General features: G+C 38.3%; 1 protein-coding gene across 4 annotated transcripts; it reads left to right on the top strand.

Moving 5' to 3' along the window:
- Window positions 1-7,726: 7,726 nt before the first annotated feature.
- Window positions 7,727-15,900, top strand: LOC121421545 (archaemetzincin-2-like). Of its 4 annotated transcripts, none has more exons than XR_005970997.1 (5): window positions 7,727-8,410; window positions 8,899-9,051; window positions 12,766-13,065; window positions 13,670-13,746; window positions 15,039-15,900. XR_005970997.1 is itself a non-coding variant. In XM_041616287.1 (3 exons), exons 1-3 carry the CDS (start codon window positions 7,730-7,732, stop codon window positions 13,048-13,050), a joined length of 1,119 nt encoding a protein of 372 aa, XP_041472221.1. In that variant the 5' UTR covers window positions 7,727-7,729; the 3' UTR covers window positions 13,051-13,474. The 4 variants fall into 4 exon arrangements, 1 of the variants encoding a protein (XP_041472221.1); XR_005970996.1 differs by having other exon boundaries at window positions 13,604-13,746; XR_005970995.1 differs by having other exon boundaries at window positions 12,766-13,095; window positions 13,604-13,746.
- The last annotated feature ends 3,624 nt before the right edge of the window (window positions 15,901-19,524 follow it).

Below are 19,524 nucleotides of genomic sequence, written 5' to 3'. Positions count from 1 at the left end.
TCTATTATTATGACTGGCGAACCCTTTCTACTATTATGACTGGCGACCCTCATTCATTATTATGACTTGCGAACCCTTTCTACTATTATGAATAGCGACTCTCATCTACCATTATGACTGGCGAACCCCTTTTAGTATTATGACTGGCGACCCTGATCTATTATTATGACTGGCGAACCCTTTCTACTATTATGAATAGCGACCCTCATCTACCATTATGACTGGCGAACCCCTTCTACTATTATGAATAGCGACCCTCATTCATTATTATGACTTGCGAACCCTTTCTACTATTATGAATAGCGACTCTCATCTACCATTATGACTGGCGAACCCCTTTTACTATTATGACTGGCGACCCTGATCTATTATTATGACTGGCGAACCCTTTCTACTATTATGACTGGCGACCCTCATTCATTTTTATGACTGGCGAACCCATTCTCCTATTATGACTGGCGACCCTCATTCATTATTATGACTTGCGAACCCTTTCTACTATTATGAATAGCGACTCTCATCTACCATTATGACTGGCGAACCCCTTTTACTATTATGACTGGCGACCCTGATCTATTATTATGACTGGCGAACCCTTTCTACTATTATGACTGGCGACCCTCATTCATTATTATGACTTGCGAACCCTTTCTACTATTATGAATAGCGACCCTCATCTACCATTATGACTGGCGAACCCCTTTTACTTTTATGACTGGCGAACCCCTTTTAGTATTATGACTGGTGACCCTCATCCATTATTATGACTGGCGAACCCTTTCTACTATTATGAATAGCGACCCTCATCTACCATTATGACTGGCGAACCCCTTCTACTATTATGAATAGCGACCCTCATCTACCATTATGACTGGCGAACCCCTTCTACTTTTATGACGGGCGAACCCCTTTTAGTATTATGACTGGCGACCCTCATCCATTTTTATGACTGGCGAACCCATTCTCCTATTATGACTGGCGACCCTCATTCATTATTATGACTTGCGAACCCTTTCTACTATTATGAATAGCGACTCTCATCTACCATTATGACTGGCGAACCCCTTTTACTATTATGACTGGCGACCCTGATCTATTATTATGACTGGCGAACCCTTTCTACTATTATGAATAGCGACCCTCATCTACCATTATGACTGGCGAATCCCTTCTACTATTATGAATAGCGACCCTCATCTACCATTATGACTGGCGAACCCCTTCTACTTTTATGACTGGCGAACCCCTTTTAGTATTATGACTGGCGACCCTCATCCATTATTATGACTGGCGAACCTTTTCTCCTATTATGACTGGCGACCCTCATCCGTTATTATGACTGGCGACCCTCATCTACCATTATGACTGGCGAACCCCTTCTACTATTATGAATAGCGACCCTCATCTACCATTATGACTGGCGAACCCCTTCTACTATTATGAATAGCGACCCTCATCTACCATTATGACTGGCGAACCCCTTCTACTTTTATGACTGGCGAACCCCTTTTAGTATTATGACTGGCGACCCTCATCCATTATTATGACTGGCGAACCCTTTCTCCTATTATGACTGGCGACCCTCATCCATTATTATGACTGGCGACCCTCATCCATTATTATGACTGGCGAACCCCTTCTACTATTATGAATAGCGACCCTCATCTACCATTATGACTTGCGAACCCCTTCTACTATTATGACTGGCGAACCCCTTTTATTATTATGACTGGCGACCCTCATGTATTATTATGACTGACGAACCCCTTCTACTATTATGACTGGCGACCCTCATCACCTATTATGACTGGCGACCCTTATGATTAATGTAGCCTCTTCCTTTTTATGACTAGCGACCCTTATCTAGTATTATGAATACCGACCCTCGTTGTTGATTATGACTAGCGATCCTTATGATCAATTACCCTTATGGTCCATTATGAATAGCGACCCTTATCTTGCATTATGAAAATCGGACCTTATGACCCATGGTCCTTATGACCTTATGACTAGCGACCCCTTTTGCCTATTATGACTAGCGAGCTTTTGGGTATAGGATTTTACACGTTATGACTAGCGGTCCTTATGACCAGTCAGTATTATGACTTATGGTCCTTATGACTGACGGGCTTATCCCGTGGGGGCACCAGCAAAATATTTGATTCACTGAGTGAGCGCGCGAAGGGCGCTCATTTGACAGTTATACTGACCTAATTGAGAAATTTTAAGGATAATGTCATTAAACGGATATGTATCTCACTGATCAAATAATGCGAGCGCGAAGCGCGAGCTGAATTTTTTATATTCACACCTAAAAAGGGACATTATAATCAAATTTGGTCATCACGATAGGTACCCGTCTTGTTAAATAAAGCGAGCTGAAGCGTGAGCTGAAATTTTCGCATATTTTGACCCCAAACTGCGAGATTTTAAGGAATATATTTTAGAAATCCATTAAGAGTATGCATATCTCACCAAGTCATCTAATGCGAGTGCCAAGCGCTTGCTGATTTTATTAGAATTACATCTGAACTCATGAAACACTTTTTGTAGTCATTGCAATCATGATTATCATACGCATCTCACTAATCAGATATTGCGAGCGCGAAGCGCGAGCTGAAAATTTAGACAATTTTTTATATTCAGATCAGAAGGGACATTTTAAGGACTGATTTTAGAAATTCATGAAGAGCAGACATATCTCACCAATCCACTAATGCGAACGTAATCAGGGACAGGAAATGTTTCATATGTACGAAGATCTTAATATGGGGCGGATTATGTCGAAAGGGTGGGTCCTGTCGCGCATTGGCGGCGGAAGCAAAACAATTTTGGGGGTGTCTACCTGAAATTTTGGGATGGACACATGTAAAAAATTTGACAAGTGCGCCAAAAAGTTTTGACAACCAAAAAAAAAAAAAAAAAAAAAAAAAAAAAGGTCATCAACCTAAATTTTAGGGGGGGACAACACACGTTTCAGTGGGGGTCCACGTGAATTTAGGGGGGGACGCAGGAAAAAAAATTGACAAGCAAAAAAAAAAAAAAAAAAAGGTTATCACAAATTATTTTAGGGGGGACCGTCCCCCCCACCTAAAATTTAGGGGGGGACACGTCCCCCCCGTCCCCCCCGCTTCCGCCGCCTATGCTGTCGCGTTAGGGTGCGTCAACGCGAACGCGAAGATTCGTCCAAAGCCCCCCCCCCCCGGTTTGGCCGAAAGGGTGCGTTGGGAGCGCCACGTCGCGTCGCGTTCACTGGAACGCGACCTTTCGTCCAAAGCCCCCCCCCCCCGGTTTGGACGAAAGGGTGTGTTTAATAATAATGAATAAATAAATACAAATATTTATAAGAAAGCTGAATATAAGGTATTTTGTTAAACATTGCCAAAGTTGCACGTAAAATAGTGGATTTTCAATCATTTAAAGCATTGACAATTTGAGGAAAAGAAAGAAAAGTTCATCTAAGAATAATAATGATAATAATAATAATAATGATAATAAAATCAGATACCCACCCTTGCAATAAGCCACTTGGCGCCAATTTTTCACTCCAAATTCATATCCATAAATTCACTCTTTGGGGTGAAAATTATTATTATTATCATTATTATAAGTATTATTATTGTTATTATTTTTATTATAAAAACAACACGCACATATTATTATTATTATTATTCACACAACACGCACACATACACAACAGACAGTGGCGTACCGTGGGTCACGGCATTGGGGGGGCACCAGCAAAATTTTTTGGGTCACTTATGGAGCGCGCGAAGCGCGCTCAGTTGTCAGGTATACTGACCTAATAGAGATATTTTAAGGACATGCAGTGCCATCAAACGGATATGTATCTCAATGATTAAATAATGCGAGCGCGAAGCGCGAGCTGAAAATTTTTGATATTGAGGGCTAAAAATTGACATTATAAGCGAATTGTTTTGTAATCATGATACTTAACTGTCTCGCTAAACAAACAATGCGAGCGCGAAGCGCGAGCTAAAATTTTTGTATATACTGACCCTAAACAAGGAAATTTTAAGGATTATATTTTAGAATCCATTAAGAGTATAAATATCTCACCATAGTCATCTAATGCTATTGTCATCCTTTGCTGATTTTGTTAGAATTACATCTAAACACAGTCATGAAGCACCTTTTGTAGTCATGTAATCATGATTATCATACGCATCTTACTAATCAAATACTGCAAGCGCAAAAGCGCGAGCTGAAAATTGAGGAAATATAGACCTGAAGAGGGGCATTCTGAGGGTTGTTTGTAGGAATTCTCTAAGACCCTACGTATTTGACTAACCAAATGATGCGAGCGCGAAGCGCGAGCTGAAATTTTTTATATATTGACCACAAACATGGATATTTTAAGGACTATAGTTACGAATCCATTAAGTCAGAGTATACATATCTCACCAAAGTCATCTAATGCGAGTGCCAAGCGCTTGCTGATTTTGTTAGAATTACATCAAAACACATGGAGCACTTTTTGAAGTCATTGTAATCATGATTATCATACGCATCTCACTAATGAAATACTGCGAGCGCGAAGCGCGAGCTGAAAATCTAGGAAATTCAGACATGAAGAGGGGCATTCCAAGGCTTGTTTGTAGGAATTCACTAAGACCCCACGTATTTCACTAACCAAATGATGCGAGCGCGAAGCGCGAGCTAAAATTTTTTTATATTCAGATCAGAAAAATTGACATTTTAAGGACTGATTTTAGGAGTTCATGAAGAGCAGAAATCTCACCAATCCACTAATGCGAACGTTAGCACGGACAGGAAATGTTTTATATTAAGACCTTAAAATAGGGCAATAACTTTCAGTAGTCATGAAAAAGAAGAATATATCACTACTTAAAACAATAATAACTCTAATTGCGAGGAAATATATTATTTTGTTGTATATTGATTTGAAAACGGGAGGCATTAGACCGCAGGTCTATATATCTCGTTAAAAATTCTATGCGAGCACAAGGAACAATGAAGACACAATTAAGCAAATAATGTTTCATAAAGTTGTGAAAAAGTGCTTCTTATGTTATATAACATAATATAATATAACACTATGATAAACAACAATTTCTTCTTTCCCCACTACGTTTCTCTTCCTTTTTCCCTCTTTTTCTCCTTTTCCCCGTTTTTTTTTCGGCCAGCCGATTGGGGGGGCACGTGCCCCCCCATGCCCCCCCGTAGTTACGCCACTGACAACAGATATATCTCACAAAATATACTGAGGCAGGGTCTCAAGTGTAAAATATAGTAAGGTAGGGTCTAAATAGTTAAACGTTGTGAATGCTGACCCGACATCAATTTTGGCCTTGCCCTTCCAGGACTCATCTGCCGTAAGTTTTATAATTTGGGGGACAGCAAATATCTCCAGGTATACAAATGTTTTTCTTTGTAATAAATACACACCTGCAAAGTATAAAATTGAAGGTAAGTTACTTTTTTTATTTGAAAGAATCTTGAAATCAGTCATAAATTTTACATGTATCAATATTACACCATAAAACATTTCCACCGAAAAATCCTCATGCAGCATGCCGTCATTGTTTTTTTTACCTTAAAAAGAATGTTTGTGCCATATGATGATTTATGTTCCTATGCAAATTTCACATATCACTCGTCTTTTTTGTTTGTTCAGCTTTCTTATAAATATTTGTATTTATTTATTCATTATTATTAAACACACCCTTTCGTCCAAACCGGGGGGCTTTGGACGAAAGGGCGCGTTCCAGTGAACGCGACGCGACGTAGCGCTCCCAACGCACCCTTTCGGCCAAACCGGGGGGGGGGGGGGGGGGGGGGGGGCTTTGGACGAATCTTCGCGTTCGCGTTGACGCACCCTAACGCGACAGCACCATAGAGTTATTAACTCTATGGACAGCACCCACCCTTTCGAAATAAGCCATATGGGGCAATCACTTTTTGAGTCATGTAAAAGAAGCATATGTCACTACATAAAACAATGATAACTCAAGTGCTAGGAAATATATTTGGTTTTTATTGACTTGAAAACGGGATGTTTTAGTACTTCAGGATTATATATCTCGTTAAACAGACAATGCGAGCACCAGGAACAATGGAGACGTAGGCCCTGGGCAAATTATGTTTCATAAAGTTATGATAAAAATGTTTCTTATGTGATGTAACATCACATAATTATAATATAATGTAATATAACATTATAATGAATAATATTTTCTTCTTTCCCACTACGTTTCTCTTCCTTTCTCCCTCTTTCTTCATTTTCCCCCTTTTTTTGGGGATCAGCCAGAGGGGGGGGGGGGGGTACGTGCCCCCGTAGTTACGCCACTGTATGTCCATATGGCAAATACCCCTCCAATATTATTATTTTTCTTACCCCATGATGGTCAATGGTTTTATTAGAGATTACATTAAAAAAAATTGACTTTCCATCTTAATCCCTTCCCAAAGACCCCAACATTGATGAAAGGGAAGAAACGAGGGCTTCTCTTCAATGTTATAATAAGGGCATAAGTATTTCGTTTGGAAATGGTGAACTGGCTCTTTATTTGCATTTTATGATTCAATAATATTGTTTTATTTGTTAAGCGGTATTTTAGGAAGGATTTTTACCAATAAAGCAACAATCTCTTGTGATTTTTTTTTTTATTTTCTTTCGTAAAAAGTGGGGGGATGTTTGTACAAGCCATCCCACCTCCTCGAAAAGTGGGGGGGATATACCCCCCATCCCCCCGGGATTAACGCCAGTGTCTTATTCACTCGTCTCCTTCTCTTTTCTTCTTCTTTCTTCCCTCCTTTCTTTCCCCTTCTTTTCTTTTTTTCTTTCTTTTCCTGTTTTGTTTCTTTTTTTCGGGGAGGGGGGGGGGGGCGCCTCGGGTTTCCCCGCCCCTTAGATCCCCCTATGAAAATTGTGCAACTATACCGGACAATTAAAGTTATGAGGTCACGTTACTTTATTATTGCTTATTAGTTTTATTGCAATTACAATCACAAGCATAATCACAATTTTAAAATGTCTTTGGTAAAATTAATGGACTGAAATCAGGTAGCAAAAATGGATTAGAAGGGGTGGTAATTGGGCCTTCCATTATTCATATCATTTTCCTGGGTAGGTCCAATTAATTCGTATTACAACATATTTCAATAGCACATCATATTCAATACATTTTTTAAACTTCTCTTATCTACCAAATAACAGTAAAAGAAAATCCTGCTTATCCGCATGTACATATTAATATTATAAGGGTTGAGATTTCAACACATTTCCCCATTAACGGCATATTTTTTTAATGCTAACAGCCTCAGTACTAAAATTAATAATCTAAATACGATGCTTTCATTCGAGTATGCAAAGATGAATTCTCTAAACAAATCAATCTTAAATCATGAAGAGTTCTCAAAAGTTCGGGCATCCACTTATTGCTTCTTCTTTCACGGCAAAATGTTTCTTCTTCCTGCCGGTATTTCGCCGACAAGCCATGTTCGGTTGGATGTTTGAATCTGTAATAAAAGAAAAAAAGGTAGCAACTAACAATATTGGTATTATAAGGGTTAAGAGACAACTTCAATTGAAAATAGAAATAAGGGTCTGCGAAAGAGAGACTACACGTGATTAGAACGGGAAATCGCCGTGTGTTCACATCGGCGGAAATTGGACAATCTGTGATATCGCGATATCAAAGTGTCTGCTGAGTATGTCCGCTCGCTTCAGGTTGGTGGGAACGCGATGGGGTTGTTTAGACCTGCGAGCGAGCCACCTGTTTCAAAGAAAGGGCGCCAAACGTATCGCATGTGGAAGGCGATGGTCGAATTGGAATCTTCACCATTCAGAAAATCTAGACTGACTGAGAGAATTAAATTGCTTCGGTTCATTCCCCTTGAAAGTTATCATATTAGTCCCATCAGCATCAATGGAATAACTTCGATTAGTGAATTTCTAGTTTCATTTTTGAAGGCTTATTTTCCAGGTCTGGAAATTAATCTGGAAAGTTTAAATGACATCGCACTAATGGGCGTGGCTAACCGTTACCATAAAATAACCTTAAAGAAACAGTACCTTGTTACTGATGTCTACACTAGACTTCATAAAGCAACAGGTTTTGATCAAAAGGATTACCTACTCGGCCTAACTTGGACTGATCTTTATCCATCAGAAGATTTGAACTTTGCACTGGGAGAGGCACTCTTTAGTCGTCGCTGTGCTGTCTTCAGTTTTGGTCGATTTGAACCACTTCTGCATCATCAACATGAGCAAATTGTTGGAGATTGTCCACAGAGAGCCACCGAATCTGAAATAATGCTGCATTCTTCAGGGGAAAGCTGCTGCAGAAAGATGCCAGAGCATGCCAAGTGCAGATCAAACTTACAATTTAATGAGCATGAGGAAAGCTCTGTGTTAAAACCAAAGGTATAAAGTTAAAATGGTTAAGCTGCATTGCCATTGCTGCAAGTGTATCCACATTTTCAACATTCAATGTCATTAATCTTGCCAGTATAAAAGGGTTAGACTTCCTTTTTTTTAAAATGATATCTTCCCTGCTTAATATCTTTACCAGAACTCGACTGTTTAATCTTTTTTCTTCACCCAAACTCAACTGTTTACTCTTTTATTTTTACCAGAACTCAACTGTTTAATATTTTTACCAAAACTTAGATATTTGATCTTTTGACCACAACTCAAAGTTCTGTTTTATCTTTTCTTTTTACCAGAACTAAACCATTTAATCTTTTGACCAGAACTAAAAACTATCTGATCTTTTGACCAGAACTTGACTGTTTTATCTTTTCCTTACCAGAACTCAACTGTTTTATCTATTATCTTTTCCAGAGCTCAATCATTTTATCTTTTAACCAGAACTCACCCATGTCAACTGTTTAATATTTTATCTTTGCCAGAACTCAACTGTTGGAGTTGCAGAAATGGCAGCTGAGGAAACGCCAAAGTCTGGTCAATGTTCTTCACCACAAGATACATCACCGAATCCACACAAGGATGAAGAAAATGATGTCTTAGAAATTACTGGTGATCTACTTTGGAAAATGATGAGGGTAAATGAACCTGATTATGTTTGCATGTTGCTGTTTAAAGATACCAGTTGTACCGATCTCTAAATGAGTTTGAATGAAATCCAATAAAATTATCACTTTAGTCTACTAAGTCTAGTGTTTCTATGTATTAAATGAAATACATAGCCAATTGGCTTTGGAAGAAAATGCTGATAAATTAGCAATATAAGCCTAGATTATTCAAAATGTCGCCATGTCGGGTGTTTTTTCGAGCAATATTAATATTTAGTGTAATATTTCATCCCATAATCCTATGTTCCTTTTTCCTATTCTAATCCGTCACATTCTTGGGCCCCTTCCACAAAGAGTTAACTTCAACTACATGTATTACAAACTTTGTCATTATGGCAACTACCATGGTAAAAGGCTCAGCAGCCAATTACAATCAAGGGTCCTATCACTCATTCAATGAACAAGGTTATGATATAACCTTGTTCTCAGTTATATTTCCATGTGTGGCAAAATAAGGGTGGCAATGTTTGGCTTATTTTCTCTTTTTCTTACACTGACAGTTTCCATTACACCTATTTTTCACACAACTTGGCTCTTATTTAAATTTGATTCTTTAAATCATTTTTTTCCTAATTAAAAATAGAGATAAAAAAATGGAAATTTTCTTGCCATATTACTTTCCACCAATAGAAGGCGTACACAAAAATATGCCCAAAATTCAAGTTTTTGAGAGCTCTGGTGAATATAAAAATCATTCCCAAGTTACTAATGAGAAATAAATTGCAACTGTATGGAAATTAGTAATTTTGGTCACACAAGTGATATTTTATTGATTTTTTAAAGTGTGTGCTCTGTACAACATTGGCACACCATAGTCCTACCTGTAGATTCCCCACAGGCAGGGTGGTAGCAGTGAACAAGTGGGTCCTATAATAAGCGAGTTCGTAGTTCTTTTCTGCGCATGATCAAAAGATTCTACGCATGATCAGGGGAAGGTCATTTGTACTAAAGTGCCATGGTGGTTTAAAATCTAATGAGATAAGCACCAACTTTGATGTCTTGATTGAATTGTGGTTTTCATTTAAATCCACAAAAAACAACAATGCGTCCACAAACGACTGGTATTTCACAGTTTGCCAAGTACATTGTGCAACATGCTATGATATGCATTCAAAGTAGGAATGCAACAAATACCTTCATAAAGTGTTCATTGGTGTGCTATTCTAGTCACCTGGTCTATTCAATATCTTCATCGTGCTATGTAAGGCAAGCTTACGTAATACCTTGCTTTGAAATCTGCCTGTCATAATGAAAGAAATGAAAGGTCATTTGAACAAAATTGTCCATGAAGTAACTAAGCCTGAGTCATATCGATTATTTTGAAAACCGGTGTTCGACAGCTCTAATTCGATCGAACATCGATGCATCGAATATTGAAGGCGGGGAAAATTTAGTCTTTTGTTTTTGCGTCGATGCGATGCGCTTTGTATATGCACTACGCACTGACGGTATGCGCTGGCGTTGGCCGGGTGAGCGTTGCACAAGCAGATGACAGAGCAAAGTTCGTTTGTATTTTCCATGATCACAAAACACACAAAAAAGGCCGGGGACCAAAGCAGAATTCTTCCCAAAATATCTTCAACAATGATATTTGCAGATGACAACATATAAGTTTAAAATGAAACAATAATAAAGACATGAATCACGCAGAGTCGATCCGAATGATTTTCGGTCAACTAGCATTCGCAGTCCATTCACCAGCCCCGTCCGCAGCTACAGGTAGCTCCGTACACTCACTCTCCCGAAACGACAGGCGTGCTTGACGTCAGCGCCAGCAAACAATTGCAATCAACAGAGAGCGCTGTAACTTGCCTGAGATTGTGTAGTTGGATCCAAAATGAGCTCCAAATAAATTTATGGGAATAAATACGTAATTTTCTCTGGATGGTCATTTGAATTGCTATTCAATGCTGATATAACAATTGTGAGGAAAGATTGTGGAATATGAGTTATGACGATGTTCGAGAATTAATCCTGATAATGACAATCCAGTTTTTTAGACGCAATTGAGCATGCGATCAAAATAAATACGAATGTTTCGAATCGAGCCCTAAATTCATCTAAATTATTACGATTTAACAAGATTTTATGGTCATACTAAGAATATTGACGATGTCAGCAAAGTATGTTATGTTCATATGGAAGAAATAATACTGGGATTATTTCTATTGTTGTTCCATCTCTGGACGTCTCCTCCAAGCTCTTCTCCGAGAAAATAAGCACAATGCGCATGCGTGTTTGATGACGTATGACATATTTTCCCATTCATGATATCAGAGCCCAAAGTAGGGCACAAACTAGCTTCAAATTGATGGGAAAAAATATCAAACGCAATTTTCTCTGTTTTGTCATGTAAAATGATATTATATGGTGATATTACGAACTTGAACAGAGTTTTTGCATGTAGACAATGTTCGAGAATCAATCATGACGTGATGATTATTTTTTTTAGACAAGTGCACTAGCTCGACTCAAGAAGTCAAGTCGATCGTCATGAGATGCCATTAAAAATTGAAACGAAATACAAACGTTTCACATCAAGATCTAAATTCATATTAATGATTATCATATGCAAATTATTGTTAAATATTACGATTAAATAATGTTCTATGGTCATGATTTTAATATTGTTCATGAAAGCAAGATTTATTTTACGTTGATCGCGTCAATTTCCGGCCATTTTCTGGTTTGATTAAAGAACAGTACTGCGCATGCACGATCGATGGCCATGACCTCCATTCATGAATTCATCGTGCATAAATTATCTCGGCACGAGCAGACGAGTAAGACTCGAACTATGATCGAAATAAACTTCAAATTAATGGTGAATAGCATCATAATTACTCATTCGGTTTCATTTTGGGGGCAATAGAAATCAAGTAAGTAGTAGTAAAGTTGGACATTACTGATATTTTGATGATTGATTGTGTAAACCAAACGAATCGGCCGGCCGACGTATTTTTTTTTTTTTTTTCGATGCACCGATTTTGCAAAATCTGCACCGGTGTTCGATGACATCGATCGAACACCGATTTTAAAATCGATTCGACTCAGGCTTAGAAGTAACTACGAACTGGTCTATAATAGTTGCATAAACTTTGCAAGTCTTTATGAAAAGGTCCCTGATCATCTGGACTCAATTACCATTTTCTATTTCTGTGTTGTCCTTTTCCACACAACCCATTTATTTTCAAAATAATGTTCATAAACGTGGAGAAGGTTTATGGTTCATCATGTGTAAAATGAAGAAGGGAAAGGAAATACAGGCAGAAAGATTGAAATGGAAAGACAAGAAAGGATGGAAAAGAGGAAATTAGAAGTATTCTTTTCTTGAAAGTGAGTGAAGTCCTGAAAAGAACTGTAAACCAGATGAGATGTGCTGAATATGACTTGAGTAGTAGCAGTTTTGAATGTTCATAAACTTAGATGTACATGTTGTAAAATGTAAATGTTATGTAAAGTATCTGTTTTCATTAATTTTATAATTTTTATGTTTTGATCTAAGTTGCTATAACTTGTATGACAAATTATAAGTTTAATGTTTAGGTTTAATGTATAATTTAGTAATGTATATTCATACAATTCATACAGAATCTTTTGACTGTCATGTGCTACATGTAATTTCAATCATTATTATTTATGTCAAGTGTACATGTTATTTATTTTTTGTTTCCAATTTCTCAGGTTTCAAGTCACGAGATGTGTCATTTATTTGGCATCTCCCACTGTGTCTTTTTCCACTGCGCTATGAACGAGAGCAAATCCGTCAAAGAGGCCTTGTCCCAACCTCTGTATCTGTGTCCTGTTTGTCTCCGTAAGCTCCAGAAATTCTTCGGCTTCGACGTCACTTCCCGCTACCGCGGAATCCTCGAGGTTTGCCAGGGAGTTCAAAGGTCATACCCATCGGAGCCGATGAAGGAGACTATCGCCTGGCTAAGAAGAGTACTGGAGTTCTTGTCAACAGACTGAACTTCTTCATTCATGGTATTACCATACTTGAAATACATTGTACAGGTGAATCACTGCCAGAGAATCTAAATTGGTATTTGCTGGGCTTTTCCAGACCAAGTTTTTACTTGGTTCAAATTGACTCCCAGGCTTTAAATAATGTTTTTAGGGCGAGGCCACTTTTACATGTATACAGAGCACACAACATTAATTAGAAAATTTAAAATGACACCAAAATGTCCAAGGGCAATGAGAGGGCATTATTAAGGCCTATCAAGTGGTGGCATTAAGTCTAATTTAATTTGATTTAAAGTAGTTCTTTTGACTTGGGTAAAATTGGCCTTAAAGGATATAGATATGCTTGCATATTCTGATCTGGAAGAAATATGTGTTGACTGAGGTGATTATTGAGCTCATGGATGGTCAGATTTGTACGCAAAAATTGTTTTTGTCTTCTATGACATTCCTCACACATGTAGATGATTTCTTCTAGGCAAGGACATAGAATGATATTTGAGTACAGTATTGAAATATGAAACTTTTAACACATTTTTCCCTTGTATTTGTTGTACAGTGTTCAACAGTCATATGTTGGATCTTGGTATCATCTCTTACCCCTGTCACCAATAAAATCTCCTAGGACGAGAGCACCCTACATTCTCCCAGCCACCAACCGAAAGGATGCCCCTGCAGTATCCATCTGGAACCCATGATAAGGTACGTCCCTCTTTGGCCGTGTTTATGCTTCTGCTTTTCAGGCCAGAATCAGCGTTTCCAAACGTGATTAGTCCAAAACATGGTTGCGTCCATGCTTACTTTCATTTAAATACTGTTTCAAAACGCCGATTGTAAACTCACAAAAAGGTGCGTTTGTAAACGTTGTTTGACCAGAATCAGGCTTTCTGGGGAAATATAAACAGAACCATGATCGTAAACGTGTTTAAATGATGTTATTTGGTACATGCTTCCGGTGAGATGAAAATCTGCGGGCAAATACAGTCGTATTGCTCCATGTTATCTCCACGTAATAACAACAATCAGAAAAAAAAAAAATTTGAAAAAAGGCGCGCCCAATTTGACCTCGCTATACGATGCGAAGCCAGCTGGAGATCATGATATGCTCTGAAATGTTAAGCATAAACAGCACTCCTAGAACCACGTTTACGATCGGCGTTTTGAATCGACGTTTTAAATCGCTGATTCTGTCCTCGCAATGGAAGCATAAACACACCCTAAATTTGCCTAAACAGCACATGAAGAGATGGAGCATGCACCTCTCTGGAATCTTGGTTCTTGCTTCCGTTTGTGGGGACAGTGACGTTTCATTTATCTGTAAATCAAAACAGAAATTCTGTTCTGGTTCTTTCCTTTCCATACATTCGTTGAATTAACCTTTGCAAAATGGGCATCGTGTTTTGGGGGTGAACATTTTCTGTGGCGAAACAGAATTCCCATTTTCGATCAAGTTTGAAATGGAATTATAGGTTTTCAGAAACGGAAAAGAGCAATAATATTGAAATGGAAAATCTTTGTCCCTATGCTTAATTTTTTGTTTTTTAATCTGAGGCAGTTTGTATGTTAAACATCCATCTTGGGGAAGCAATTATATCTTTTGGATAAAGAATAGATGCAAGAAGGGCAGTATCAAATAGGGATGGGGGGGGGGGGCAAGGGCCTCTTAACACGCCTCTGCCCCATGGATTCACCACTGTTCATGTACATGGCCTCTTTCATGTCCTTGTTAGTGTTATGGTTGAGTGGTTCCCTAAAGCAAGCAAACTAGGTGGAAACCAGGATAGATTAATATTAGAATAAAGTAGGGCTACATGAAGAGGCTTGATGGAAAACGGGTCATATTGATGAAATGGAATATTGCAGAATACATTATTAATTATGTTTTTCTCCTTATTTCTGCTTTTATCAATTGCCAACTTGATGTCAAGGTGGGCTTCCTCACAAGTTATGAAAATCATTACATTCTAGTGTTTTCTTGATCTTTTATTTTGCAGCATGACCTTGTCATTATTGTATTGCCTTCCACTGTGCAGTGAATGAGAGCAACTAACAGGTTAAGCCTTTACACAACCTCTTTTGAGTTGACATCTATGCCTTCATAACCTTGAGGAGTTGTCAACTTTTGTCATCACTGCCCGCTATTGAACTCCTTTGAGGTATGTTTGGAAGTTCAAAGGTCATCTGTTGGAGCCTATGAAGGAGACCCTCTTGAGGTCATCTAGAGAAGAATACTTTGTCAACTGTACTTATTCATGTTGATATCTGCTTCAGTAAATTTCATATAATGGTAAATTACATTTGTAGTTGAAAACTCTCCTATTATGGAAAACGTGCAATTGATTCCACGCTGTATAGTGTATGTACATGCATTTTATGAAGAGTTGCTTTCCAAAAAGGTTCTGCATCCATATTTGTTTTAAAGTAGAACTGAGGATAACAGCTTTTTTATTGTAAGTCCTTGTTATGATAGCCGTATCTGTTTGGAATGAAACTATTACTGATTGTTTTACGAAAAGTTACCAAAGTAAAACCGGTTTTGAAAAACCAAAGTCGGCAACTTTTTTGCAAATTTCCATGGGTAATTTTTTTAAAGATTAGACAGGTGTTTATCCTGTTCTTGATTTTCATCCGACATTTCACATTTCGATGATGCATGGTCAGATTCTTTGTTGTGTTCTGAAGGAGGGTGCCCTCCATGGGTGATTTCAAGTCCGGTGTTGGTGTTGGAAACACAATTTGGTTTGTATTTCATAGCTCCAATACCTATCGCAATTTTACACATCCAGGTGGGTGTTTCATAAAGCTGTTAGTAAAGTTACGAACGACTTTACGCACGACTGGAACATGTTCTTAGGTCATAACTCAATTACATAGGGATATCACAGAGCACAAGAAAGGATCACCAGCCGTTCATAAAGTCATCCGTATCTTACAAACAGCTTTATGAAACCCCCACCAGATCACAATATTGACAGCGCAACACCTAATGAGGACCATCTTTATTTTGCGTTTGGTGAACATGTAAAAATTGACGGTCTAACACCAACACCTGACGTTGAAATCATCCAAACAATTACTTACTCTCTGTTAAATGTTCATATATCTATCACACTTTTGACGTTTCCCAAAGCCGGCCCCTCTCTTAGGATGAGAGAAAATGAATGTACACTGAAAATTACATTTTTTCAATTACAATAACTTTCCCTTTCAAAACAAATGAAATTAAAATTAGTCAAAAACATGTAATTGATTACGTAATTGATCAATTACCTTGTAATTGAGCCCGACCCTGCCCAAAGTCCACCCCTCTCTAGTCTTTCCCATCCTAAAAAAGGACAAAAGAAAATTATACTGAAGATGTGTTAATTGTAAATGCCATACAATTGCTACTGTGTTTTCTTTTTATTTAACTCTCCTAACAATACAATTATGAGCTCCAATTTAAGCTCAGGACTACACATATGCATTATGGTCAATAGGTATCATAATTGTTCAATCATCATCATATGTACAAGAAGAACGAGTGTTTTGGCTCTTCTAGAATTTCACTGACAAAGAATGACAGGTATGAAATATAACATATTCCTGGGGACATCTTTCTTTTCTTTAAACAGTCTTCAGGTCTAGCAACATACAATACAGTATTGATAATTGTTTTCTCTTCATTGTCCTTTTCTGCATTTCGACCCCATCCAATTCTTTGCTTATTTCTTCGTTCATTTGCTTTTTTGGTCTCTTTTTCAACTTCGACGAGGTCTTCAATGCCAACCACGTATTTGCCAAGTAGTACAGATTTTTCTGTATTTGGGTTTGCGTAAAGCCATTGAACCCAATAATATCTCTGAGAGAAGCAAGAGCATTCTTCCTCGAAAAGTTGCGTCTCGAGACTATGAAGAGTTTATTTGCTGCCTCGCTTCCTTCTCCTCTTGGGACACCACTTGTCCCAGGGCCAAGAGGGTCTTCCTGCACTTCAATAACCTAATGAAGGTAATTTGGCCAAGATGCATATGTGAAATTAGTCGCAGGAGATTAGGCATCAGGACGGCGTTCGCTTTGTACTCTACCACATCTGCTGGCCTTTCGATGATGGGCCCTGTACACTGTCCGGATCTTAGTGAAGAGGTTGATGCAAGCTCCCGTCTGATCAGCCTTGTTTTTTTTCTCAGAATCTGGACTTGGAAAGACACATTTTTTTGTTTGCAGGTACGAAGCAATCATTCTTAATTCTCTATTCTCTATTGATGCACCAATAGTATACCATATGAAATCCAAGGCCTTCGACCCATATGTGATAGCCACAGCATCATTGGAGTACCGTGTCATTCCGCTCATCCTTAGCAGATACACAAGGGAATCGTGGATCTGACCAGTCAGTGTTATAGCGTTAAAGTCAGTTGATAAAAATGTTTCTTTCTCTTTAGTTAATTCTGTATGTTGACACAACTGCTTGAGGTAAAAGATGGCAACCATGCAACGTCTATAATCTGTACGAAAGGTCCAACCATATACGCGAAGTGAATGAAACGAAAAATAAAATCACTCACTGGAGTGGTATTTATTGTGCCCTTGATTTCTGAGCATTTTACCAAGAATTCACCATGCCCGTCTTTCTGGAAAAGCTGCAGACACTTAAAGACTTTGTCCTCATCGGTTATGCCGGGGAGAGCCTGAAACTTGTATGGCTTCAACCCATGCTTCTCCTTCATGAGGTCCTCGTGGATGGAAAAACGTCTCTTTAAACAAGATGCCAATTTAATTGCAATCCTCTTGGAATCCATCCTACTGTTCTGAAAATTGGACGTTGTCTTTGAAATAATCAAATTGGGCAGCTAGGTAAAAATACCACCAAAATATGAAAGCCAAGATGTTTTTTTTTCTGAGAAGCTGTACTTGGAAAGACACATTTTTTTTGTTTGCAGGTATGAAGCAATCATTCTCAATTGATTCTCTTTTCTCTATTGATGCACCAATACTATACTATATGAAATTCAAAGCCTTTGACCCATATGTGATAGCCACAGCGTCATGGGAGTACTGTGCCATTCCGCTCATCCTTGGCAGATACATGAGGGAATCGTTGATCTGACCAGTCAGTGTTATAGCGTTGAAATCCGTAGATAAAAATGTTATTTCTCTATCTATAGGTAGTTTCGTGTATTTGAAACACCAGCATGAGGTAACTGATGGCAACCAGGCAACGTTTATAACTTTATTTGCTTTTTAAGGTTGTTTATAATCTCCTCCCTTGCCTTGTTCTTTTGTCCTCTCTTTATGTTTGAAGGGGTTTAGGTACTCCACCTTTCTGCACATTACCACATTCGTGTCTGTCCATGATGTTGCTTTATTGAAGTGAAACAATTGGGCATACAAAAAAATCATGTTTCTGATATTATTCATGATTAAAAGATAAATTGGGACTTAGTCTACACCCCATTTGTCTTTCCAAACCGCTTCTCTTCATGTCTGTTATCCAATCAGCAGCGGTTGCTACGTTGTCAGTCAATGCAGCCAGTTGACCAGTTGCTCCTTTTATCTTGTTTCAATCTCTTTGTGGATATCTATGATAGGAAAATAAGAGAAAAATATGTGAAAAATTAAGATAATACAATATTTCATGGTTCAGGAGGGGAGAGGGGTTATGGTATGTGGTTGGCTGCAAAAGAATTGTTTTTATGTGCATTTTGCAATCAAAACTGAATAGACACCATAACTGTCATTGAAATTATCAAGTTTTTGCAAATCATTTAATTCCTTAAAAAGTGTTCAGTACTGAATTCCTATCCAATGTTAGGGTGTTTTTTTTTGGGGGGGAGGGGGTGTTCTACAATGTTTTTGTATGGCCAGGACGATTCTTGTATCGTACTTTGAGCCAGGAAGCACTTTACACTTCTTCTGAATTTGCGTGTTTATTGGACAAGATCTTTAAAAACAATTCCTCACCGCTTCGATTACAGTCAGAACGACAGGACTCGTCTGTAGCTCTTCTAAACTTGTATAATCTCCTGCCATAGTTTCCTCTGCCTCTCGGATGTAATTCACAAACTCCTGTGGAACTGACTTCCTCATGTCCTCATTCTTTTTTCTTCTCTTCCTCTCTCCCTCTTCACCTCTGTTGTTTATTCTCTGGCCATCTTCCTCTCTCTCTTTTTTTTCCTTCACTGTTTCTGTTCAGAATTCACCACGCCCGTCTTTCTGGAAAAGCTGCAGACACTTGAAGACCTTGTCCCCATCGGCTATGCCCGGGAGAGCCCGAAACTTGTATGGCTTCTACCAATGCTTCTCCTTCATGAGGTCCTCGTGGAAGGTCAAACGTCTCTTTGAAAAAGATGCCAATTTAATTGCAATCCCCTAGGAATACATCATACTTAAAGTTGGATGTTGACTTTGAAATAATCAAAATGCACAACTGGGTAAAATACCATCAAAATATGAAAGCCAAGATGATTTTTATTATTTTACACAGTCATTGACACAGATAAA

The sequence above is a fragment of the Lytechinus variegatus genome, chromosome 9, assembly GCF_018143015.1.
Source record: "Lytechinus variegatus isolate NC3 chromosome 9, Lvar_3.0, whole genome shotgun sequence".
Lineage (NCBI taxonomy): Eukaryota > Metazoa > Echinodermata > Echinoidea > Temnopleuroida > Toxopneustidae > Lytechinus > Lytechinus variegatus.
This window is presented reverse-complemented; position numbering and strand designations above follow the sequence as displayed.